The sequence below is a fragment of the Dunckerocampus dactyliophorus genome, chromosome 9 (genome assembly GCF_027744805.1).
Source record: "Dunckerocampus dactyliophorus isolate RoL2022-P2 chromosome 9, RoL_Ddac_1.1, whole genome shotgun sequence".
Lineage (NCBI taxonomy): Eukaryota > Metazoa > Chordata > Actinopteri > Syngnathiformes > Syngnathidae > Dunckerocampus > Dunckerocampus dactyliophorus.
The window spans coordinates 14,502,554-14,528,949 of NC_072827.1; the positions used below are offsets into that span (position 1 = coordinate 14,502,554).

General features: G+C 41.5%; 2 protein-coding genes across 3 annotated transcripts; one reads left to right on the top strand and one right to left on the bottom strand.

Moving 5' to 3' along the window:
- Positions 1-447: 447 nt before the first annotated feature.
- Positions 448-16,843, top strand: LOC129187748 (1-phosphatidylinositol 4,5-bisphosphate phosphodiesterase delta-4-like). Its single transcript, XM_054787402.1, has 16 exons — positions 448-661; positions 2,172-2,223; positions 2,370-2,528; positions 4,387-4,615; positions 4,768-4,897; positions 4,982-5,213; positions 6,327-6,528; positions 6,613-6,757; positions 8,526-8,678; positions 10,168-10,329; positions 12,088-12,256; positions 12,393-12,509; positions 12,626-12,804; positions 14,090-14,222; positions 14,305-14,454; positions 14,539-16,843. The coding sequence occupies exons 2-16, from the start codon at positions 2,187-2,189 to the stop codon at positions 14,628-14,630; spliced, it is 2,289 nt and encodes a 762-aa protein (XP_054643377.1). The 5' UTR covers positions 448-661; positions 2,172-2,186; the 3' UTR covers positions 14,631-16,843.
- znf142 (zinc finger protein 142) lies at positions 11,672-26,343 on the bottom strand. Of its 2 annotated transcripts, XM_054787400.1 has the most exons (9): positions 26,120-26,343; positions 26,015-26,038; positions 25,123-25,599; positions 24,709-24,915; positions 22,112-22,939; positions 21,850-22,027; positions 17,655-20,202; positions 17,147-17,252; positions 11,674-16,339 (listed from the first exon to the last, which is right to left on the bottom strand). In XM_054787400.1, exons 3-9 carry the CDS (start codon positions 25,586-25,588, stop codon positions 15,876-15,878), a joined length of 4,797 nt encoding a protein of 1,598 aa, XP_054643375.1. In that variant the 5' UTR covers positions 25,589-25,599; positions 26,015-26,038; positions 26,120-26,343; the 3' UTR covers positions 11,674-15,875. The 2 variants fall into 2 exon arrangements, with proteins under 2 accessions (XP_054643376.1, XP_054643375.1); XM_054787401.1 differs by lacking the exon at positions 25,123-25,599 and having other exon boundaries at positions 11,672-16,339.
- Positions 26,344-26,396: the final 53 nt, after the last annotated feature.

The following is a 26,396-nucleotide window of genomic DNA, read 5'->3' on the forward strand; positions in this document are numbered from 1 at the left end:
AGCACATTGAATGAAAACTGTATGTAAAAAAAAAAAAACTAAAACAAAGAAAAGCAGTGGGCCAGGCTAAAAACGGCAAAAAAACCCAACACCAATATGATTCAATATCTCATTTTATGCCAGTATCAGCTGATAATGTCGGTCAGCCGTTATTATTGGACATCCCTCGTAATGAATTTACTATTTTTTTGTATTTTATTATTTTATTTTTTAGAATATGCAGAGGGCCAGTAAAAAATGAAATGCGGGCTGAAAATGGCCCCTGGGACAGCACTTTGGACACCCCTGCCACAGAGTCTTATTTAGAATATTGCACCGTATAATCCATAACCCCAAAGCAGGCTAATGCACTGAGTGCTCTTTGCAGGGAAGAGGGAGTGGCAGGAAAGGAAGGCAGGCTGCTGAGGAGGCGGAGGAGGAGGAGGAGGAGGAGCAGAGTCAGTCAGTCTGTGTCCAGTGTGCAATAGCGTAAGAAACCTGAGTTGGTCGGGCTAGATTTCTCAGTGGACACTCCTAGGATTCAAACGCTCCCTTAACACAACACCGTCTTCTTTCAAGCGGGCCACAATGCATCCTAACCCTCAAGGACGTGAAGCCTTCACAGGACCACATCTGGATGTGTGACTCATCCCCAGTGGACCTGCACTTTTGCTGAATTCTGGTAAAACTCCCGTTTATTCTCGTTAGTGTGTCCAAATATGTACTGTAAATGCTGTTAGTTTGTCTTAAGATGTGATTATGCTTTGCAAAGCTGACGTCACATCTATACAGTGTCTGGTTCTTATTTACTGTGGACAGAGCGTCTGCAGCAAAGACTTGCGCATGGATTTCATGGGTGTGAGGAATGTGTGTGTGTGTGAGAGAGAGAGAAAGAGTTTGGAAAAATGTTACCTTATGCATGCTCCAATGGAGCACACACTAAACAAAACCGTTACTGTTCATGAGTGAGTCCCACATTCCATCTGGTCAGGTTGTGTGTGTGTGTGTGTGTGTGTGTGTGTGTGTGTGTGTGTGTGTGTCACTGTGGCTTAGCAATGACTCATCTCACCTTAGGAGTGTGATGACCCAAAACACACGAGTGGCACTAAAAATAAAACGTGGGGCGTACAGCAGTCGAAAACATCAGCATAACATGGGATGAAACCGTGAAAGGATCATTTTCACTTTTCAAATGATGTGAAAGCGTCTCATCCCTATTAGTGTGTGGGAACACTCGTGGTTGTGAACGCCACAGTGAATCTTTGTTATTTCAGGAGACAGTGACAGGAAATGAGGGACTTCTTAGGAACAGATTCACTATCTTCCGGAAGCATATCATTCACACTTATCAGCAAACAACACAGATGCAGTTTGATTTTTTTTTAAATGATTTACTTTTACTGATAAGCAGCATTTCTTCATGTACTGTTATGCAAATGATAACTAATTATAGTTGTGAAGGAGTAATTGTGCTACTAGTTCAATTACTTTTTTGGGAAAGCAACTATAACTAGTTGCTTTTAATTACATTTAATTTACTTAATTAAATAATTCAATCATGACTTCAATTATTATTTTATGTAATTATTGTTGTATTCATTATTATTAATACTTTAGTTGTTAATTTGATGTTATTATTAATTTTTTATTAATTAATTTAATGACTTACTTTTGAGTAATTTGCAGTGAATTTGGATGATGATGGAATTACAGACTATTTACGAGTAAAAAAATGTCAGGTCCAAGTTAAAAGTCAGGTAACTATCTATCTTTTCACAGATGTGCAAGCCAAGATGATATTTCCACATTTTGTTGTTCTGGCTTTCCTTCACGGACATCGTTATTGATTGTTTGTGAATGATACACTGGACTGGGACACATTACAAGGATATTTTTCACAATTAGCACAGGAAGTTCCCTTCATGGAGGCTCTGTTATGTTGATACATGCTGTATATACAAAGACAGATAGGACTGCTGTTGGCTAAATGTGAGCATAGAGCGTATCAATAGCAGGAGGTCCCTGCACCATCTCTTTATCAGTTTAGGTGTCCTTGGCTTGGAAAACATTGAAGATCCCTCCTGGTCTAAATAAAAACTGTACTGTCATTATTCATGTCGTAATCTTGGAATATGTCCAATGTCTTGGAATGACTTGGAATAACAAATTCACTAACATTTGATTTGTTTCAGTAAATTTCCATTGGTATGACTGAGGGGCAACAAATGGAGTCTCAAAATCAATGTGAGTACATGTGCGTTACTTCCAAAGGGGGTAAAAACAGAAGTGTACTTACATTACCTGAGCAAACTCCCCCATTTATTATTAATTCCATAGAAATATTTATTGCATGTACAGACTCTCTAAAAATGTACTGTATATAACTCCAGCTTTTCAGGATGACCCTGATATCAAGGTGATGACGGCAGGATCGACCCTGAGGAAGGTTAAGTCCCGAACATGGAAGAAGCAGCGACATTTCCGACTCCTGGACGACGGTCTGAGTATATGGTACAAGTCCCGATGGGTTGGGAAAGGCCACTCCACTTGTAAGTACATAACAGTGTGTGTACGTCTTTGCATCCATGATTGTACTGCGACATGACGTGTTGTTAAAGTCACATGATCAACCCTTACAGAGGGTCTTAGTGAAAGTTCCCCAAGTAGCAAACCCCACATCATTTTCTTGATATACTGTGAAAACCCCTTAGAGTCGACTCCGCCTAAGCCAGGGGTGTCCAAAGTGCAGCCCGGGAGACATTTGTGGCCCGCAGCTTTTTATATTGGCCTGCGGCAGATTCTATATATAGTTTAACAAGAAAAATTAGAAAAATCAGCAGTAATTTTATAAGAATAAATTCAAAATATGGTAAAAAAATGTAGTATTTTCAAATTTTATGAGAATAACGTTGTAATATTTTGAGGAAAAATAATTATAATAATTAATAATTACGTCGCATAAAGTTGAAACGTTAAACAAAAAAGTGGTAATGTTATGACAAACAAACAAGGGATAGAGTTGTTATTTTTGGAAAATTAGGTTGCGGAAAAAGTTATAATGGTACAAGAATAAAAGTCAAGGAGAAGAAGATAAAATTTGAAACAGTTGGAAAATATATAAAAACAACAGCCGAAATGAAAAAAAAAAAACTGCTGTAATTTTACAAGAAGAAAGTCAAAATAATATTTTGACTTCTTGTAAAATTACGGAGAAAAAAGTTGCAATTTTACGAGAATAAACTCGTAATATTATGAAGAAAAATAATAATATTATAGTAATTATTTTAGTAGCATAGCATTGAAAGAGCAAAGAAAAATCTGTTATTTTTTTTTAAAGTCATATTAATAAAATGAAGTTGGGAAAAAAGTTATAATACTCTGGGAATAAAGCCAAAATATCATGGGAATAAAGTTATAATATTACGAGAAGAAAAATTACAAAGATTATTTAAGAAGAAAGAAGAAGAAATGAAACGGTTTCCACTGTGCTAAAGTGCCCGCTGAAGCCAACGTCGGCATACGTGGTCGACCGCTTGAGTTAACATCAAAGTTGAGATGCAGAATCGGTCAGTTGACGTCGACATGTATTGAGGTACAGTCTAACCCTGGTTTTTGTTCGGCCCAGTTTTTGAATTATTCGTTTTTTGTCGAAAATGTTCACTAAAATTTTCAAAAAAAAATTTGCCTCGGTTTTCATAAGTCAATCCAGTTGTCTGCATGTAAAACTATAATTAAAACTATAATTATAATTTTTTTTGTTTATTTCCATTATTTTTTGGGTGTTTGGAACAGATGAAATGAATTTACATAATTTTCTTTGGGAAAAATGTACTCGTTTTCATACGTGTCGGTTTTCGTCTGATTTCTTGGAACAAATTGCTGTAAAAAACTGAGGTTCCACTGTATCGTTAACTTCATCATTATTGCTCACATGTTTTTGCAAGAGCAGATTTCTTGTTAAATCAAAGTCAATAAAAAAACAGATAAAAAAGGGTGGAAGAGGCTAAAGAAAAAAAGATCTGTTTACCTTCAACATTCCGGCAGAGGACCAAAGATCCTATCTTCTTCCGTGGTACACTTCCCAGCTGATTTTTCACTCCCCTTTCCGCAACAAACAAAATGCACCCATTCAAATGTTGCACACATGGAGGACAGGGAAATGTATTAATAATATGTCAACAAACTGCTGTAGGTTGAAAAATCTGTTATTATCACCCATTTACGTTGACCGTTTGTGTCGATGTGAGTCAGCCAATCCGACTTAAACGAGTTCCACTTTATTTACTTGAGGTTATTATTTCTTATGTTTCTGGTGTTGATTTACAGATTTGTTGTTTCCTTATCACTTCACTCTTGACAATGACATGGTTCCAACACTTGTTCCTACACTCCCTCCTCTTGTTTCAGTCTCAGTGAGTGAGGTAGAAGCTGTGCGTGAGGGCCACCAGTCGGAGGTCTTGCTGAGCATCGCGGAGGAGTTCTCTGCTGACCTCTGTTTTACCTTGGTGTTTCACGGTCGCCAAGGCAACCTAGACCTTGTGGCTGAGTCCCCAGGAGAGGCACAGGCCTGGATCCGGGGTTTGCGTAAGCTCATTAACAAGGCTCAAACTATGGATGAGAAACAGAGGCTTGATCAGTATCCTTCTTGTGTTGTAGGTCAGTTCTTTAGATTCCTGATCCCAAACAGGGATTATCTGTTTGTGGGATGGTTGATGCAAAACTTCTTCCTTTCATGATCTGAGTCACTCAGAAAACTTCTAATCCAAGTTTCCTTGAGCATTCTGTCAGGTGGGTCCGGGACTGGTTTCACAAAGCTGACAAAAACAAAGATGGGAAGATGAACTTCAAAGAAGTGCGGACACTGTTGAAGATGATGAATGTAGACATGAATGACGAGCATGCCTTCCATCTCTTCACGGTATAAATTTGATTGGGGCCACTCAAGTGAAAGTGTTGGTTGTCAGATTCGTGTATAAACCGAGCTCTTCCTCTTGGTTCACAGATGGCTGACCAATCAGAAAGTGGCTCTTTGGAATCTGAGCAGTTTGTCCTCTTCTATAAGATGCTGACCCAGAGGGATGAAGTGTGGAGGGTGTTCCAGGACTACTCTGGAAATGGAGAAAAGCTAATATTGGAGGAGCTGGAGAGCTTCTTGAAGGTGGAGCAACAGGAGGGAGACGGCAGCACCCGACATGCTCGAGAGCTGATTGACCGCTATGAACCGTCTGAAGCAGGTCAGTGATTAACCTTTACTCTCAAATAGATCAGAAGTATCCAGAATAATTACTTGGAAAATGATGGTTGGAGATTATTCACAAGGACTTTGATTGACAAAATTCTGTTAACTCTGATCTTTATAGGTATTAGCTGGAAATGTTACTAAACTAGAAATTTCATATCTTAATTTTGGCCCTGGTAGTGTGATGGTACACAAAGCTACCTTTTGAGCAGACGATGTTTGATTCCCGGCCAGTGCCGCAACACCCAGCCATGCCGGATGAATGGGAGGGTTGTGTCTGGATTGGCATTCTTCAGTCTTCTGCCATCAAACTTTCAGACTGATGTGTTGCAAGTCAGTACTGTATTAGTCGTACCGTATCAGCTAGAAGACCCATACATATAGAGGTGTCTTCTCAACCTTTACACTTGTTCCAGTAATAGTTAGCTATAGGTCAAGTTGTCATCTGACCGCCTATATAAGCAATTACCAATCAATACCTTGTCACATTTCTGCTGTCTGCTTGATCTGACCACAAGCTCAGATATAAAACTCATTTGGTAAAGTTCCCCAGTATTGTAGTCTGCCCAGTCATTGGCATCAGGGGCGGCTGTTGGTCTTTGAAGCAGGGGCACTCATTGTTGTCTGACATACATTTAATATGATTTTAGCAACGTTGTCTGCTGACATGGTGTCTGGGCTAACTAGCAAGCTACTCCTCCCACAACTAGGGTTATGATTTAATGAACCAACGAACGGACAAAACTCAGTAACGCTATAATTATGTCGTTTATTTACAATGTAGTATGTACAAAGTGAGAAAATAGATGTGGAAATGAATTGCTGGGAAACAATTAACTCCAGAAAAGAGACTTCACGTCTGCTCTGACTGATGTCTCCCCTTGAATATGCGTGAGTGCGTCACATGGCGGAAAGGGGGAAAATAAACTGCTCACTCCTCTGGCTGCTGTCAGTCAAAAACCCTGCTCCATAAACCCACAGTGAAGCTCAGCTTCCCTAGGAAGTGATGTCTTTTGCTGTTTATCCAATTAGGGTCTTACTTTCTTGCTGTGAGCTTTCACAGCTTCAATGAAGATAGTATACATGTGTCACTTCTCTCTTTGTGCAGCCAAGAAGCAAGGTATCATGTCCTTAGAAGGCTTCCAGATGTACCTGTGCTCCCAGGAGGGCTCTATATTCAGACCAGAGCATCTGGGCATCTACCAGGACATGAGCCAGCCACTTAGCCACTACTTCATCTCCTCCTCACATAATACGTACCTGCTGGAGGACCAGCTGCGGGGCCAGAGCAGCCTGGAAGCATACATCCAGTGAGTCCTGCTGGTCACAACACACAAGATGGATGTCAAATATAAAGTCACTTGAAATAAGTTGCTATGCTGGTGTACATACAGGGCACTGAAGAGAGGCTGTCGTTGTGTGGAAGTGGACTGTTGGGATGGCAGTGATGGGGAGCCAGTGGTGTATCACGGTCACACTCTGACATCCAAGATCCTTTTCAAAGACATCATCGTAACACTCAAAGAATATGCATTCATGGTGCGAAGATTACCACAATACTAGAGTCTCTTTACAATTTAAACAATGTATTATAAGAGCAATCAATGAGCTATTTACTGTTATCAAAGTCACATTGGGGACTGCATCATGGGTTCCACATGGGTTCCACTACCCACTGTATCATAACGACTGCCGTTTTGCACCACAAAAGAGTGAAATCATTCTTGTTTGGGGCGTGCCTCTGCCTTAGAGGGTAAATACTTTGGATCCTGCACCAGACTAGTGCTGTCCTATCTAGTCGTGAGCATGAACTCATGAAGCTTGCTTCAGTCTTCTAAGACAACCTGAACAGTCCACTTGATGCAATTCCCTCAGAATATTGTGAAAGGAAAATATACGGGACATCAGCAACCTGAAGCAAAAGATCCCTGATGCCATTGATGAGGCTATGCTATAATGACCACAGGTTTGTCTATTAACTTGCTTTTGTAATAAATGTGTTAAATTGTCAGACGAGATTGGGTGCCGACAGAGCAGTGTGGCTGTAAGCCACATTGGGCCTTAGGATCTCTTCTCTGCTATTTGCAGACGATATGGTCCTGATGGCCTCATCAGGCTGTGACCTGCGTTTACTGGGGTGGTTTTCAGGTAAGTGTGAAGCTTCTAGGATGAGACTCAGCGCCTCCAAATCCGAGGCCATGCTTCTCAGTCGGAAAAGGGTGGACTGCACCCTCCGGGTATGGAGTGAGGTCTTGCCCCAGGTGGAGGAGTTCAAGTATCTCGGGGTCTTGTTCAGAAGTGAGGGAGGGAAATGTAAGGAAGGTTGGAGCGTGACGTCGACGGGCAGATCGGTGCAGCATCCGCAGTAATGCGGTCGTTGTACCGTGGCGAAGAGAGAGCTGAGCCGGAAGGAAAAGCTCTCAATTTACCGGTGGAGCTACCGTATGTTCCCACCCTCACCTATGGTCATGAGCTTTGGGTCATGACCGAAAGAACAAGATCACGGATACAAGTGGCTGAAATGACTTTCCTCCATATGGTGACTGGACTCCCCCGAAGAGATAGGGTGAGGAGATCGGTCATCCGGGAGGAGCTCAGAGTAAAGCCGGTGCTCCTTCACATCGAGAAGCGCCAGTTGAGGCGGCTCGGGTATCTAGTCCGGATGCTTCTCAGACTCCTCCATGTTGAGGTGTTCCGGGAATGCCCAGCCGTGAGAAGGCCCCGAGGCAGACCTAGGACACGCTGGAGGGATTATGTCTCACAGCTGGCCCGGGAACGCCTTCGGGTCCTCTCGGTGGAGCCGAAAGTGGTGGCCGGGGAACGGGAAGTCTGGACTTCCCTACTGCCCCTATGACCCGGATAAGCAGAAGTAAATGGAATGGTGTTAAATTCTAAAGACACTTTATGGACAACCTGTGGTTAGTCAGCTTTATAGTATGGAGATTAGTTCAAATCTCCTTTGGAATATCCCCTGGTAGGCCAACTGGAGACTATAAATTGTGCATATGTGTGAATATGTGTCTTGTGATTGATTGGTGACCAGTCCAGGGTGTACCCTGCCTATCGCCCAAAGTCAGCTGGGATAGGTTGCGGCTCACCCATGATCCTACTGGGGACAAGCAGTATAGAAAATGGATGGATGGATGGACATTACCTTTTAGGGCTTCCGGTGCTGTTTGATACCTGTTTTTTTTTTAAGTGTATAGAAATCTTAACTTTAATCTGAAATGATCAAATTTACAAAAGCAAGTGTCAATTCAAAATTCTGCCATTATATGATTTGTGTTTTTTCCTTCCTGTTGTACAGACATCAGACCTTCCAGTCATCTTGTCCGTTGAGAACCACTGTGGTGTGGAACAACAGACAATAATGGCCAGGCACCTTCGCCAAATCTTAGGTGACACACTATTGAGGAACATTTTGGATGGACAGGCACCTCAGCATCTCCCTTCTCCACAGGTCAGACAAACGACTTACCTCACCTTCTAGCAGTGAACATACACGTATAACTACCATCACTATACCAACACATACAGTATATCATCACTGTACAGCAAGGGTGTCTAAACTTGAAAAATCAAAGGATGCAAGTGGAGATAGATACGGTAGATCCCCACTATTTGCAGGGATTATGTTCCAGACCTCCCAGGATTAATGGACACACCCATAAAAAGCCTTAAAAATACCTATTTTGATACACTAAACCCTATGATATGACTTTCACAGTTTTTAAACATATCTAAAATCCAGTTTTACACATGAAAAAACAATTAGTCATACAGTATTACTTACAAAATGTGCAGTTACACAACATCATGTCTTGTCAAAGTATCTTCCTGCTGAAAATGTTGAATAAATTGACCTGTGAGACGGTTAACTCTACTGGATTCATAGCTGCAGCACTCTTTTTCCCCTGTAGATAGCATAGATTAAAGATCATTCATTCATTTTCTATGCCGCTTGTCCTCACTAGGGTTACGGGGGTATGCTGGAGCCTATCCCAGCTGACTTAGGCATATACACAGGGGTATACACCCTGGACAATAGCAGGCTACATATAGACAAACAACCATTCACACTCACATTCATACCTATGAACAATTTAGAGGACAATTAATCCAGTGGTTCTTTATTTTCTGTCATGACCCCACTGGGGGACAGAAATGTTTGGCCCCCCCCGCTTTGAAATACTATTGAGAAATTGATCACATCTACAGTATTTACTGTATTTATTTGTACTGTACACACTAAACCCGAAACTGAAACCAGCAAAATGCAACAAAATGTATAGCATACAAGCGTATTCAAGAGTCAAATTCTGAGTACGATAAATTCATACGTTGGCAGGATACGTTGTGGAATGTAGGAGGACCCAGAGAAAACCCACGGACATACGCATGCAAACTCCACACAGAGATGTCCAACAGAGACTTGAATCCAGAGCTCCTTATTGTGTGGCCAACATGCCACCGCGCGGCCGAGATTTAAGTTACCATAAAAAAATGATTTACAATTTAAAGCAGAGAAAAGAAATCTGTGAATATGTGGGTATCTATTGGATTTAATAATAATTATAATTATTAATTGAATTTATGTAGTGCCTTTCTAGACATCCAAAGCTTTACAAGGACACAGCAGTGACTGGGATGGAGGAAGCTGGGTTTGAGCCGCCAACCCTCCGATCTCAGATGACCTGCTCTACCTCCTCCTTCAAATTGCTTTCCATTAGCAGATGCTGTAGCACTTAGGGAATCAATATTAAAGTAATGGCACATCAGTGCGTGCAAGTCATGAATCCCTTCCATAATCCAAAATGCGTATGTGTCTGCAAAATGACAGTAAAGTGCAGGAAGATGGTGTCCTCTTAGCACACACAAATCTACTGACATCTTACGAGTTCTCCATGCAGCACAGAACACTAACTCTAAACTCTTCTTGGTGTTTGAAGGAACTGAAAGGAAAGATTTTGTTGAAAGCCAAGAAAATCGGTGGTCATCTTGATGAAACTCTGGCAGATATTAGTGATGAAGAGGATATGGCCAACGGCAGTGCTGAGAAGCGCTCTGTCGAAGACCTATCCGCACCTGAGGATTTGAACCACAGCGAGAAGGTAAAAATGTTGGTGAAACTTCATCTAGCCCAGGGGTCGGCAACCTTTACCATCAAAAGTGCCATTTTGCCTCCTCTTCCAGTAAAGAAAAATAGGCTGGAGCCGCAAAACATTACACAGTTTATAAACTTTTAAAAGTTTTAATCGTTTTTTAGTTTGACCTGTTCCAACAGCAGAATTCAACTAACAGTGCGGCGTGCATGTGTAGGCCTACATTCAAATAATTTAAACACTGAACTATGTCGGCCTTTTTGAGTTGTTCCTATATTTCTGTAAAATTATAAGAAAACGTAGCCAACTTTAACATAAAAAGGCCCATCAGAATTCACATATCTGCCTATAAATGCGGCATGAGGCATTTCTTTCAATTTCTGAATAATTTCCTTTTTATTTTTTTAATTTGGAGGAAATATGCTCTGATATATTTATGAATGATTCTTTCACGTATTCGTCATCTGTGAACAGCTCCCACCTCCTTCTGATTGCATGTGCAGCCATAACGCTAGCAGCTGTAGTTGAGTTAGGAGCGTTCATCCACTCCTTGAAAGTATGTTTTCTCTGCTCAACCTTCCGCGGTAATTCCGAAATCGCTCCCTTACGCACATCTGCAGTTGGTTTTCAGAAAAAGCCGAGTGCTTGTTTTGAAAATGTCTTTCAACGTTACATTTTCTGTTGTTTACTATTTTCCCGCCACATACCAAGCACATGGGTAAGGAATATGTCAATTCAGAATTTTACTTCCCAGATTTTTTCTTTTTAGGGATGTATTATGGGATGGTTATGGATAGCTTACTGTGGGGGTAGCACACTCACAAGACATCTTTTTCTTGTCTCACTGGACACACTGGCCCCCCCTCCCCCTTCGCTTGCTCATCCAGTCAGCAGTCAGAATGCAGTCTAGACGCACTCATGGACTTGTGAGTTGGATATTTCAAACTCTTTTCAAAAATGCCCGTTTCCTCCACTTCGGTGTTAAAAAAATAAATCACACAGCTTGGCGTGAAAGCCGTAACAAGGAGACTGCAGATCCACATGCGGCTCAGGAACCGTGGGTTGCCGACCCCTGACCTAGCCAAACACCTAAGACTATTTAGTGGGGGGTCTTAAACTCAATTTAGCTTGGGGCCACTCTAGGTTGAGTCTGGGCCGCATCAAGTATTCCACGAAAAAAGGGTTTCGTGTATTCCAAAAATACTGGTATTGCTGGAGGTGCTTGCAGCTTACCAGTGTTCCTTGCGGCACATGATTTATAAAAAGCTGCATGTTTAGTAGTAGTAGGAGTAGTTGTCCTATGTTTGTTTACTTACCTGTTACATGCTGTGCTGTCATTTTTGTTTTTGCACTGTGATTGTAGTCGGTGTTCTGTGTAGTGACCCTACTGTTCATTTCACTGTCTGGGCCACACGAAAACACTAAACTTTGATGTCAAGTATGCAGCCACAACACATGGTCCAACTGCAGCCCACGGGTCATGAGTTTAAGACCTCTGATTTAGTGAGGAGTAAGTGAGTAAAGCTGTAGCAATAGTTACCACATGAGCTAATGGGATTACCGCTAGATAAAAAGGAGGGAAACAGCTCTACAGTCTCTATAAAACACATGATTTAAAGACACAAAAGACACACATGCTTAAGGGCTGTTTCAAGGAAGGAGGAATATATATAAGTTATAAGTTAAAGGGCTGGAGTGTTATTATTTCCACCTGTTCAGTCTGCCAGATTACATGATATTTGCTCATCATACAAATTTTTTTCGTAGGTCATCGCTCAGAAATCCGAGTCCAACCTGTCAAGAGAGTTGTCCGATTTGGTGGTTTACTGCAAGAGTGTCCATTTTCGTGGTTTTAAACGTGCTCCTCTGAATTTGAAATGCAATGAGATGTCTTCATTCTCCGAGTCCAAGGCCAAGAGGCTTGCAAAGGAAGCAGGTAACATGAGACAATGCGCCGTATCTGATGAATGACAAAATACGTGGCGCCACATTAGTGGAAAGAAAAGCAGAATCATCTGTTCATAGATGCATCTGCGACACATGTGTGATTCTGATTTTTTTTTATTTTTCAGGAACAGACTTTGTGCAGCATAATTCAGTACAGCTAAGCAGGATTTACCCTAGTGGCCTCAGGACTGACTCCTCTAACTATAATCCTCAGGAGATGTGGAACGTGGGATGCCAAATAGGTGAGGGAAATTTGTAGTTTTGCAAATTCAACCTATAGAAACAACTACACGTCTGTGTCTTGCATTACATGTATCCAATGTGCATTTCATTGAAAAAATGTCCACCTTTCCCAAAGTGGCACTGAACTTCCAGACAGCAGGTTTGGAAATGGACCTGAACGACGGGCTTTTTAGACAGAATGGCCGCTGTGGTTATGTACTCAAGCCTGGCTTCATGAGAGACATTAACACCAAGTTCAACCCAGAGAAACCAGAGGAGCAGCCAGGCTACAAACCATTACGCTTATCCATACAGGTAAACTGACTAAAGCATGGACAGCAGGGTTTCTCAGACCTTTCTCCAAAAAAAATGACCACTTCACAATAAAAAACATTCAGACGACCTACTCTTTAAATATCCCAAAACAACAGGCCAATCTATCTACAGTGGGAGAAATAAGTATTTGATCCACTCCTAATTTGGCAAGTTTATCCCTTGACAAGCACGTGACCAATTCATAATTTTTAGGTATGTGTATTTTAACCGGGAGAGTTCCAGAAACCCCAGATTGGTTATGTGCCCATGAAACATACAAATTAGTCCCGTCCCTTTAGGAAAGTCCTCCTAATCAGAACTTGTTATGTGGATAAAAGACACCTCATAGAAAAAGTCTCGTCCATTCAAACGTCTCCACAACAGTGGGCAAGACCAAAAAGTTGACAAATAACCTCAGACCATGTGAGATTTTTGGGGGACCACCTGTGATCTGCCAACCACCCTTTAAGGAACACTGATCTCGGAGAGCTCTTCCTCTTGCAAACATAACTTCATACAAAAAGTAATGATCTGCAATATAAACAGAATAAAGAACAAGGGGATTTTAGGGGTTACCCTTTTTGGGGAAAAATATGCTATATGGGCATGTTGTGGGAAAATAGTCCAGTCAAACATAGTTTGCTGTACTATATATTTCTTTCAAATGTCCACCCATCCATCCATCTTCTTCTGCTTATGTGGAGCCGGGTCGACTTGACTCGCCCCAGCTTCTTCGTCCAGCTCCCGAGGCGTTCCCAGGCCAGCTGAGAGACATAATCTCTCCGACCTGAACACCTCACCAGGGAGACGTCCAAGAGGCATCTTGACCAGATGCTTGGACCACTTCATCTGGCTCCTCTCAACGTGGAGGAACAGCGGCTTTACTCCGAGTTCCTCCCGGATGATAGAGCTGCTCACCCTATCGCTAAGGGAGAGCCCAGCCACCCTAACAGAGGAAACTCATTTCGGCTGCTTGGACCCGCATCCTTTCGATCACTACCCAAAGCTCATGACAATAGGTGCGGGTAAGAACGTAGATCAACTGGTAAATTGTGAGCTTTTCCTTTCAGCTCAGCTCTCACTTCACCACAATGCAGAGTCCACATCAATGTAGACAGTAGACACCGCGCCAATCTGCCTCTTTCAAATGTCGGGTTATTTAATTATTGTTAGCTAATGACTTCTATCTCCTGGGTCTATCAGAAGAAAATTGAGATAATACAATACAACTCACAACAGGTAATTGCGTTGAGTTTCTAATGACACTATGTTTTATGTTTATCAGGTGATTAGTGGGCAGCAGCTACCAAAGGTGAACCAGAAAGAGGGCTCCATCGTAGACCCTTTGGTCAGAGTGGAGGTCTATGGAGTGCCACAGGACCAGGCTAAAGACGAGACCAGTCACATTAACAACAATGGTTAATGTCCTACAGTATGATTGGATGATTTATTTATGCATACAATTGACTGGTGCCGTCATTGTTGCTTTCTCTCTTACAGGTTTTAACCCTGTGTGGAATCAAACTTTGAATTTTGTCATCCATACTCCTGATCTGGCTCTGGTTCGCTTTGTGGTTGAAGATTATGACAAGACATCCAAAAATGATTTCATTGGACAGTACACCCTTCCATTTACATGTATCCAATCAGGTGAGCGGTGTGGCTTTTTTTAATATAAAAGAAGGATTTCATAGGCAGGCAATTTGTAACTCAAAAGCTTCATCTCTGTTACAGGATATCGTCACATCCATCTGCTTTCCAGAGATGGAACAGCCATCCCTCCGTCTTCATTGTTTGTTAATATCAGTATCTCGGACCTCACATGAAGAACTTGAGTATGTGTTTGTTGTCACCACTCCAACATCTCCAACATGAAGGAGGGGAGATCAGGAAGCACTGGTGTAATCATCTGACCTTGGGAAAGTGCTTTGGGATGTCATAATCGGAATCCATCTATCCGTACACTTTGAACAGCTTTTCCTGTTCAGGGTCGCTAGAACTGGAACCTATCACTGACTTTGGGCAAACACCCTGGACTGGTCGCCAGTTGTTCGTACGGCACACAGTGACAGACAACCATGTATACGTCACTGAGTGGGGACTGAATCCTCATCGCCTGCACACAAGTCAGGCGAGTCAACCACTCAACTCATAATAGGCGGTTTCCACAAATAAAAGAATGTTGCCTAAGGCAGTGATTCCCAACTGGCACATTAGGATGCCATGTGAAATGTTCAAATTTCACTAAATTGGTCCAAACATTATTCTTAATTTACTACAAATAATGTATCTTCGTTCATCTATCTCTGCCAGTGACGAAGAGTGACAGGCAGAACAATTAGTACTCCTCCAAGAACTCTTCTTCTCGATAGTAGAAGGTACAGAATTGACCTGTGTATCCACCTGGTGACATTCGTACATTTTTGTTAAGTAGTGTGCCGTTAGTTTTCTCTAATATAAAACATGTGCCTTGGCTGAACTGGGAAACACTGCCCTACGGAATTTTTTATTTGATTTTCAAACAGCGACTTCAAACCATTGGTTAAAGGGAACAATCTTCAGTACTTGATGCTAGACTGTAAGTTTTGTCACGGAAGAGAAAACTAACTGTAAATGTAAATTTTGCATCTCATTTTTCAACCACTTTGTTTATTAGCGCAATACCAGTTATCTATCGGACGAACGGTATTCCCTTGCTTGAGCATGTACAAGGCAAACATGCCTGTTTTGCCTTTCAATATACATCCAACATTCTGATTGGAAAAAAAGAAATGGAATGTACAAAAACAGACAAACATCCTCCTTTGAACCCACAATGTACTAGATTGCACAAGTTATTTTATTTACTGACTTGATATATGCTTGCTATAGCCTTAACATATAAACAAATGATGTAAATGTGAATGTTCATGACTGCTGAGTAGTATTGTTATGCAGCAAAAATGATTTCGTGTTCAGGCATTCACTGCAAATACAGAATAAGTGATGACAAGGTGGCTCATTTTTACTACTGCAATAAGATGAAGTGGCTCATTATTAATATTTAAGATACTGTACCGCTGTGATGGTCTTCAGTCATTTTTCTTCCTCCTCTGCCCCACTACTCTGTCATTCAGTGTTCCTTCCAAAGCCTCCTTCAGAGTGAGGCTGCCAGCTTCTGAGTCTCTTACCACCCCTTGCTCCGCTGGCATGTCTGGGTGGTGCCGCTGTAAATGCTTGATGACTTGGAACTTTTGCTTGGCCCTGTAGGAACAATGGCAACAGCGAAAAGGTTGCTGTTGGGTGTGTGAGAGGAAGTGATGTCTGAGGCCGGCTGGCCACCGGAAGGCCTTTTGACACAAGCCACAAGTGTACGAGCGTTGGTCACTGTGCTGCCGCTGGTGAGTCTTCAGTATAAAACTTGTCTTGAAAGCTTTGCCGCATTTCTCACAGACGTAGGAGCGCACATCGCAGTGCTGCGTATTCTGGTGGGCACGGAGGGCATCGGCTCGGTTGGTGCGGTAGCTACACTGATCGCAGGCATATGGCTTCTCACCTACAGTGGACCATAAATGAATAACATTCTCAACAATGAACCTGCATACAAATGTGTTGAATGACCACAAGTATTTTTCACAAGCATTTTCCAAGTTATAGCTTTAAACGCCTGATTTTGTGGGAGGTTTTTCCCCAATTTCTTTTTCATTATTCAGCCATAACAAAGTACACCAGTATTCCTAAAGGAAAATACATAAATAAAATGTTATTTCAGCCTTCATGTGACAAAAAAATAAAGGGAAAAAAATGTTGTTTAAAGTGTTAAGTGCAAAGAACCATCAATTATGCTGAAGACAACAAAATGCTCTGAAGGACAGACTATAGAAATGACACTTATACAAGCTGTACATTGACTGTTCTAAACTATATCCCAAGCTTCCTTTCTACAGTATAGTATTCTCCTTTGAAAAGATATATTGTAATAAAATGGCTGAAATGTGAGGGGTGTACAGTTGTCCCTTGCCACTTTGCGGTTTGAATTTCGCGGCTTCACTCTACCTCGTTTTAAAAAAAAAACATATGAATTAATAAATCATGCTGTTTTGCGGTTGAATACAGCCTAGTGTTAGTCAAAAATATGCATATTGAAGCAAATTTGATGTATTTTTTGCCAAAATTATGCATTTTCAAGCATAAAAATGGCTAAACTAAACTAAAATATAGTATATAAATATATATAAGGCATTCAGAAGACGCATTCAAAGATGCTGTGAATAATATGTAGTGGGAGGAGGGGGGGTCTGAAGGTTATAAATATCAGGTTATGAATATGAAGAACATTATGCCTCACAGAAACAGATCTCACCTGTGTGCTTGGTCATGTGATATTTCAGTTGAGTGGCCCACTTGCATTTGTAGCCACACTCGGGACAAAGGTACTTCTTTTCCTCTTGATGAACCCTCATATGCAGCTTTAACAGTAAAGAAATATGAAGCATTTGCATGGTGCAGTGAATTTATAGTAATTCATTATATGGAACATGTGCACATATTTCATGTTTTTAAAACTTCTTGAGGTCGTAACATGGATTTGCCTTTTGAAAAAAAAAGATACAGAGTGCATGGCCTATCTATCCATCAATTTTCTATGCCGCTCATCGTAATTAGGGTCGCGGGGGTATGCTGGAGCGGAATGATATGTGGGCAAACGGACTAGTTTGGCTGTACGATAACCAAGACATATTTTTGGTAATAATTTTCATCAAACACCAAGTTGTATGAAAACTGAGGTGCCACTATATTAGATTTGACATCATTAGCAAAGAGTTTGAGAAAAAGATCACAATTCAAATAATATCCTGATATACACTTACCTTCAACCTTGATGGATCAATGCAGGTGTAACTACAATGCTCACACCTGTAAGGCTTCTCCCCGGTGTGTATGCGAACATGCCACGTCATCTTCTGCTTGTTGCCAGTGGAATACTTGCAGTCGGTGCATTGGTACACACACTTGCCTCCATGCGAGCGGAGATGCTGCTCCAAAACCAGCGGATGCTGACAAGCAAATGGACAGCTGCTGCACCTGAGAGGCTTATCCAGCAGGGCCCCTTCCTCATGCTCATCCAGAAGGTGCTGTGCGAGGAGCTGCTTTGTTTTGCTAGCAAAGGGGCAGAGCTGGCACTGCTGTGCAAGGTGGATTCTCCGATGAGCCTTGGTGCTTTCTTTTGTCTCCGAAGACTCCTGGCTGGTGGTGCAGTTCATTGGTGGGTGTTTGCTCTGCTGGTGGGTGCTCAGTGTGGCCTCGTTGCTACAAGAGTAGTCGCACTGCTTGCATGAGAAAAGCACTTGGAGCTTGTGCACACGTTTACAGTGGTTTCTTAAAGCGACTTCTGAACTGAAGCGAGCCTCACAATGAGCACAGATATGATGCATTTCCCCCGTGTGGCATCTGAGGGTGTGCCTCCTCACGTCATCAAGGGTGTAGCCGTGGTAGTCACAGAGCGCGCAAGCCTGAGAAGGTTGTTTGTCGTGGATGCGCACCTTGTGCTGACGCAGTTTGGTCAGGGCTCCAAAGGTCTTGTTGCAGATGTTGCAGGTGTGGCGTCCGATTCCGGTGTGAAGAGACTCGTGTTCTTCCAAGCGATAGCGCCTTGTGGTGCTGAAAGGACAGTAGCGGCATGTGTGCGGTGCGGCACCTTTTTGTTTTAGCCGTGTCTTTCCCCGCTCTTGCTTGCTAGTGAAGGTAGCGCCCTGGTTTAAATGCTTTGGCCTACAGTTTTTATCGATGTGATTGGTCAAATAGATTTTGGATTTGTCAACAAATGGACACAGGGAGCAGCGCAACTCATTGGGCTTTCCCGGTTCATGAAAAGCTGTTCTTAATCCACCCTTAGACAAAGCAGAAGAAACTTCTCCAGGTCTTTTACCAAATTCCTCTCCAGATTCTTCTTCACTGATTTGCTTACTTGTACTGTCTTTGCCTTTTGAGATTGTCTTACTCTCTTTTCTTTGCAACCGCTTTTGGCAAATTGAAACATGTCTATCCACTGTTGCAAGCCTGACTGATGAAAAACTGCACAGGCTGCACATAAATTTCCCATTCTGTACTGAAATGTCTTCATGTTGAACCTCCGGCAGATTTTCTGTCCGTGTGTTGCTCTGCTGATGATCTGCCTCAGTACACATAGAGGCACTTTTGGAATTTGCTAAAGTACGCAAAGATACTCTGTCTTTTTGTTGAACATGGCATTCCTCAGGTGAAATTGTTCCTGCCAGCTTTTTAGAAGTGCCCGGAGTGAGGTTGTCTTCTGTCAGTGTGACTGCCTTGCCACTAAAAGTTTGCATTTTTCTTGGAAATGCAGGACATTGCCTCTGTTTGAACTGAGCACCACATGCCTGGCACTCATGATGCTGTGGTAGCTTTAACATTTTCTCCTTTTTGGTCATACAAGATAATCTGTCACAGCCATGACCATCTTTAGTTGGCACCACAAGCATCTGAACTCTTCCCTCCAAAACCATCGCGTCAGCTTGGTCCTTTTCTTGTGTTCCCCTGGGCTTCAAACGTTCTAACAGGTGATTTTTCACAGGTGGGGATTGTGAACTGCCACAATCATTATCCAATTCTAGAGTTTCCTGCTCCGACTCATAGCTGTCAGCCACTGGACTTTTTTTACCTTCTTTATTAACCATGGAAATCCCGTCTTCTTTCTCTTGGACTGACTTATTATAGTGTAAAGGGGATGCGTCTTCATTTGGCAAAAAAGCAGTTTCATAGTCTGCAGTTAATGTTGTTAAAACAAGAGTGCAGTACTCTGGGCTGGTGCCAAGTGGACTATCTGATATTCCTTCATTGGTAACCTCTTTAGTCCCGACAAGATCAGCATTCAGTGATCCAACAGCTTCAGGAGCTTCACTGGCACCATAATCTGCTGGAGCTTCTTCAGTCAACAGCTTAGATGTCTCATTGGATGTCGGTGGCTCATTGCAGACATTGTATAACATGCTAGATGAGTTCCTTTCCCTTTCTTTTGCTGCATAATTCTCCAGCCAGGTTTTGTCACCCGGTACGTACCCATGGGTTTTCCTCTTGTGCAAGAAGAGGCTGATGCTACTGAAGGAGGAATAGGGACAGAGAGCGCAGCAGAACTGTTTCAGCCTGGTGTGTTTACAATTCTCATGATTTTGAAGGGCTTGGCGAAAACATGTTGTGTATGTGCAGTATTTGCACTTGTACAGAGATGCTTGTTTGCCCTCTGCAGAATGTTTCGCCAACATGTGATTACGGAGCTCATACGTGCGCTTGCAGGCGTAGGCACAGATCTCACACATAAGCGATTTGGCCTGATGTCGAAGTTTGTGGCTTTTCAGCTGGTCCATGCGGTGACAACGATATGGGCACTGATCACACTCATACCTGGAAGAGTGAAAAAGGTACTTAGTCTTAAAAAATGGTGGCACATGGACCTTCAACGAAGGGCTTATTCATTTTTGTGCAGCTATGTTTTTTGGCACATCAACCTGGATTGAATAAATTTTACATTTTTACATGCGGTTAACACATCTGGGTTGTCAGATATCCATCCTTCCTCAGAAAACATGCAAGGTTAATTTGTTTCTTTATTACCAAAGCTTTTTTTAGACATTGATTTTATGCAACAGAATTTTGTGCATTTCAATTTTGTTAATTACATTTTTTTTTTACTTCAAATATGCTGAAAATGTCATTGGAAAAAATTTCACAACCAAAATTCGGTTTGTTAAAATACAGTCTTTTAAGATTCAGTTTATAAAAATTCAGCGCAAATACATCTTATGTTTCAAAACACACATATACACTTCCAGTTTTCATAAGACCCGTGTCACGTGCCTATGCACTTTATACCTGATTTGCTGATTCTGAGACCTGATCGATTGATTCAGTCTTGATTTACCGGAAGCATAATCGAGTTTTGAAACATCAGATTTATTTGCATTCAATTTTTTTGCACTGAATTTTTATATAGTTTCTTGAAACACCATATTTCAGCAAACTGAACTTCAAACACATGCATTTTGCTTACAAATTTTTTTTCTATGACATTTTCAGCCTAATTCGGTGTAAAAAAAAAGTCAGTTCACAAAATTCAAAACGCAAAAACACTTTTCGACACAAAAAAAAGTAAAAAAAATCAGAGCAAATACCGGTAAGTGCACAAACATCAGGTTGCTGCTTGAATATTCCGTTAAAAATGTAAATGTTTGTCAAATAGCTTCAGTAAAACAATAAATCTACACAAAAATACAATCATGACAATTTTTTTAGTCAACTAATCTGAAGCTAGTTGTTTCAATTAATGGAGTAATCGGTTAGGCCATAGAAATTAAAACACTTCTATATGATAGAAGCGAGCACTTTCTGCCCTGCGCTCTTATTTTGGTGTGTAATTGCAATTAGTGGGGTTTATACCAGCGCCGTCTCAGTTTTACGGCGCTGGTTCATTGTCTGTTTGCCTGCTACCTTTGTGTACGTCGCCTGTGCTGTCACCTAGACGGTTCCTCGACCTGTTGCTACTGCCTAGTCTCCTGTGTATGTTTTTCACAGAGCAGTTTGCCTCTGTCGCTTTCTGTTCTTTTTCCGGCACCTGATTTATTAAAGTAGTTTTATTTTCCACCACCCAGGCCTGTCTCCACAGGCCTCCACCGGGGTCAAGCACTCGACAGCTCCACAGATTGTAACACAGAACAATTAAATGCTCTTCCATTAGATTGCAGAAGGTATATAATTACGCTGTAGCGATTCCCATCCTTTACGCATTTGCAGAGAATGCGCCCCCTTGCGTAAAATGGGAATCACCCATCATATTTGAATCATATTCATCATATTTGATTACGACAAATCAACAGACACAGTTAGTCAAAACCAAATTTGTTTAAGTCCTTCTTACCTCCAGGTGTGCACAAACTACAGTTAAATCTAAATTTAATGAAGTAGATATTAAAAAAGTTATCGGTACCATATCGGTCTTGAAAAGCAGAAAGTAGCATGCTGAAAAAAGAAATGATAATAAAGGCGACATGCTACCTGAGTTCTCCTGCATGTTTCCTCATGTGGACGTTTAAGTAGTGTTTCCATTTGGTGACATAGCCACATTCAGCACACATGAAGTTCTTGTCATCTGAGTGCGTGAGCATATGTTTTGAGAGGTAGGAAACATCGCGGCATCGGAAGTCACAGAGGCGGCACTTAAACGGCTTCTCACCTTGAAAAAATATACAGAAACATATACAGAAGTAATCATTCATAATCATATAGGACAAACATTAAAATACAATTCCGCTCTCACCACTATGCTTCAGCATGTGTCGCCTCAAGCCTCTCTTGTGTGAGGTCACATAGCTGCACTGAGGGCATTGATGGATCTTCTCGTTGGCATGCAGGTGTTCAATGTGCTGCTCAAATTCCACAGGGTTAAATGTGAAAAAGGTGCAAAAGTCACAACAGAGTTTTTCACTTCCTGGATGGCCATGGCGCCGGTGCTGGATGAAGGCGGTCTTATTGGAACATGAGAAATCGCACTGAGAGCAATGGTAGGCGAGGTGGGTCCTGTAATGAGCCTCCATTTCCTTCTCACCTGGAAAGATGGCACCGCAGGCATAATGTCGACATTCCACGGCCTTGATCTCATGCACTTCTGCGGCATGTCGGACAAGAGCCTTGGGTAAAAAAGTCTGGAAAGCACAGCCCTCTTGGAAGCAAGCCACCGCAGTTTTGCAGTCTGGTTGGACGTTGTGAGTCTTCATGTGAGCCTTCAACGACCTGCTCTGGGTAAAGTTTTGGCCACATGTAGGACAAGGATAGCTGCAGCATATCTTGTCATCTTCTGCCTCATCAGCATGCATGGTGCTAAGGTGGCGGCGGATTGCGTTCCGCTCCACAGCGGAATATTCACACAAGTGGCAATGATGGACTTTTTCACCTGCCTCACGTAGTCGGTGTGTGCGTAGTTTGCTCCTGCTGGTGAAGAACCGCTTGCATGTGGGACACTGCAGGTTAGGGTCAGGAAAATGTAAACGGAGGTGCTCTTGCAGATGGGAACGCATTTTGAAACAGCGCCGGCATTTGGGGCAAATGTGGGTACGGTACATGTGCTCTGCCCCCTCTGCGAGGTAGTCTAAAGGAAAACAACATGAAATGATTCTTCACTAAAGTCACAAAAATAAAAATCACGACTTTGCCAGCCATAACATTGAGTAAACCTGTATAATTGAATGACTATCAAAAATTCTGCCTTTACAAACAAAAACTAGAAGCTCAGTTTTGATCAACCCTGTCAGAGTATACAATTGCTGGGTTGCAACCATGTGACTTAGCGGCAGTCTGCACCATTTCCAGTGATCGGACTATATTTGTACAATGCAAACTAATGTGAAGAATGGTGCATGCCGTTGAAATAATGTGCTCAGATAGTGTGAGTGTGCATGATGTGTTGCATAAAGACATAAAATAGCTGAAAACAAGGGGATCAAACAGAAGTGAAAGCTTATCTTTCGTCCGACATAATGAATGCAGCAGATGAAAATAGCGCTTCTAACACTAAATCAGTCTGCATGAATACATTCTTGTATGTGTCCTTCATCGTTACATTGCATGGTTATTCCATGGGGGTGTAGCATATGAAAATGTATTTGATATAAACAATAAAACCAGTAGCCTGCATTTGACATGGGCAGTTCATATTTGTCCCTAGATTGTATTGCTCTTCCAGAACACAGGTTTATTTCTAGAAATATTTGTTTTAAACCAGAAATGATGTGAGAGAGAACTTACTAAATCATGATATGTATCCACAAAACCAGGAATTTATTTTTGGTCTGGCAGTATTACACAGCAATTACCTAATAATGTCCACAAACACTGTGGAGTGAGTGAGTGCATCCTGCTAATATCCACACATAGATGTCATTCTCTTGCATTTGTATTGGTTTGTGCTGTGACTGTTCACTTCACCACAAAGTAAGTTGGATTCCTTATTCCTTATAAATCAAATAGTTTCATAGTTAAGGGAAAAGGAAACCTGTTTCCAACCTTCTAAATAAGGGTTTTAACATGATTAGAGCCCTCTAGACATTAAATAACAACACTATAGTCACCTTTGCACTATATTACCCAATCTAGTAGACATAATTAAAGAAAATAAGGCATTTAAGAAATAAATAAGACTTGTTCTCGTGTGTGTTGCTGTCAATGTGTTCCAGATCTAGGGGAGCTGAGTAGGGGATGGACAGGAAGTGACGTTAGGGGTTCAAAGTTGAGTTTTATCGAGGTGTGGGTTACGGCTGCAACAGTAGCCCGTGTCAGGGATTATTGTGCTTGCCTGCAATAAAAGCCTGTTGATCTGGTGTCTGGTGCTTCTTGTGTCTCACACGAACATTACAGTAACATTACTGGCACCTAGTGACCAGTGTAGCATACTACATATCACCATAACATCTTTTAATATTCCTTCTGAATGCCTTATATTTGCATTTTAGTTCCTATAGTCATTTTTATGCTTAAAAATACTTAATTCAGGGGAAAAAATGTGTAATTTGCTTAAATATGCATATTGCTTGACTAATAATAGGCCATTTTCAACCATGAAATAGCATGTTTTATTATTTATTTCCTATCATATTTTGGAAAACCGTGATAGAGTGAAGTGGCGAGGGATCCTTTGTAGAGACACAATGTTGCTCTTATGGTTATGTTAGGAATGTCAAAATATTATGTGTATAAGACCATTTTTATATTGTCATTGTAACTTCTTATCAGAGTTTAATCATTTATAGGGAGTGCTCACATTTTCCTGTGCTAATGTTTCAGATATTGTCATTGTCATATTTTAATAACACGTATGAGCTTGTAGTCTAATGTAGTGTTAGCATTGTTGCATGTACGTACCTTTAGTCGGCAATAGTGTGGCATTCACTGCTGAAAGTGTGTCTTTTTCCACCGTCTTTCCCACTTCTTTCACATTGTGCTCTTGTTGTGCTGCTTCTTCTTCGTTGCCCTGTTCTAGTTCTGATGATATGCAGACTTGACTGGAACCTGAAGCAGAGACTTGAATTTGGTGGTCTCCATTTGTGCCTGCACTTGTAGGCATCTTACCTGTAAACAGATATGCGGAGATATGGTTAAATATAACACAAATCTTTTCAATGGTGAGATGATGCAAAATGTCATTCATCTTTTGGAGACAAAGTCCTACATGACTGTATTACACCCTAACAAAGTGGTTCCCAAAACTTTCACAGTCCCGTACCCATAAGGGCTAAGGGGTAGTATGGGGATTGACCCAAAGTCTATTCATTTTACCTTCAGTGTTGTGCTCCAAAAGGTGGTCACTCCATTCTTCCAACGTTTGGGTGACAAACTGGCAATGAAAGCAGCCAAAATGCTTATGTACCCTACTGTGAGTCTCCATTTCACTCTGTGTAAGAACAGACACTTTACAGGACTCGAAAGTGCATGGAATAAGTGGGAGACCATGCGTGGATGTCAAGTGAAACTGGTATTCCTCACGATCCAAGCTGCGGAACTGGCAGTCTTGTTCACAGCAGGAAAACGGGCCTTCATGTTCAAGAGGTGTGTGGACGGTGTCAAAGTGGTATTTCAAAGCACCTGGTTGGGAAAAGGCTTCAGCGCATTGAGAACATTTGAATGTTCCTAAATGTCCTTGACTGTGAGGAACGGTCTGTCTCTCCGAACAGCTGTGAGAGACGAGCAGGCCAACGTCCGAAAAACTCTGCTCGCATGTTTCACTTCGGTGAGGTTCCATCATCCCCACGGTCACTGAAACAACAGCGTTTGCTGGTTACAATTCGTAATTAAAAAGGAATGTAGAAGAAGATAAAGTGGATAAATATTGCGATTGTCATTAGTAATGGATTTGAGACAGCACTACACCGCCAAAATTTGCACCCTGAAGAACTAAGTAGGCAGTGTACATAGTACACACATTGAAGTGTACAAAGTATAGTATTCTATTTGAGACACAGCCATACAGTAGATGGGAAATACTGTATTTTCAGGGGCTTGAAATGACATTTCATAGTAGCTGCTATCAACAACTCATTTTTTGATATTATTGCATTATAACACGTATAGTCAAGTAAATATGCACAATATGCATATATCTGTAGCTGTATAGTATCACAAACATTGCCGCAATGCTTATATTGACATAGAGCAATGGAAGTCGACCTACCGGCTGTTTCCAATCTTTTTTTATCTGAAAAACAAAATATGAAGATTAGGCTCATTGCCTGTTAATACACTAAAAACAATTAAACGCCTCAGGCGCCTCACTTACTTCATATGATAACAATAACTCCAATCCAACATCATCGGTGGCTTTGTTAGCGTTAGCGTCAGATCTATTTGGCAGCTATATGTTGGTGTTTTTTCGAGATTTAGAATAACGTCCACGTATTTAGATGAACACGTATCATAAAAGAAATAAGTAAATCAGAAAATGTGACTACAGCATATGCTCTAAGGAGGGAAAACAAAACAAAAACACGAACGCGGAACCAATGTTACGTCAACACAAGAAAGGAGGGAAGGTTGTGTAAGAAACACAGGAAGTT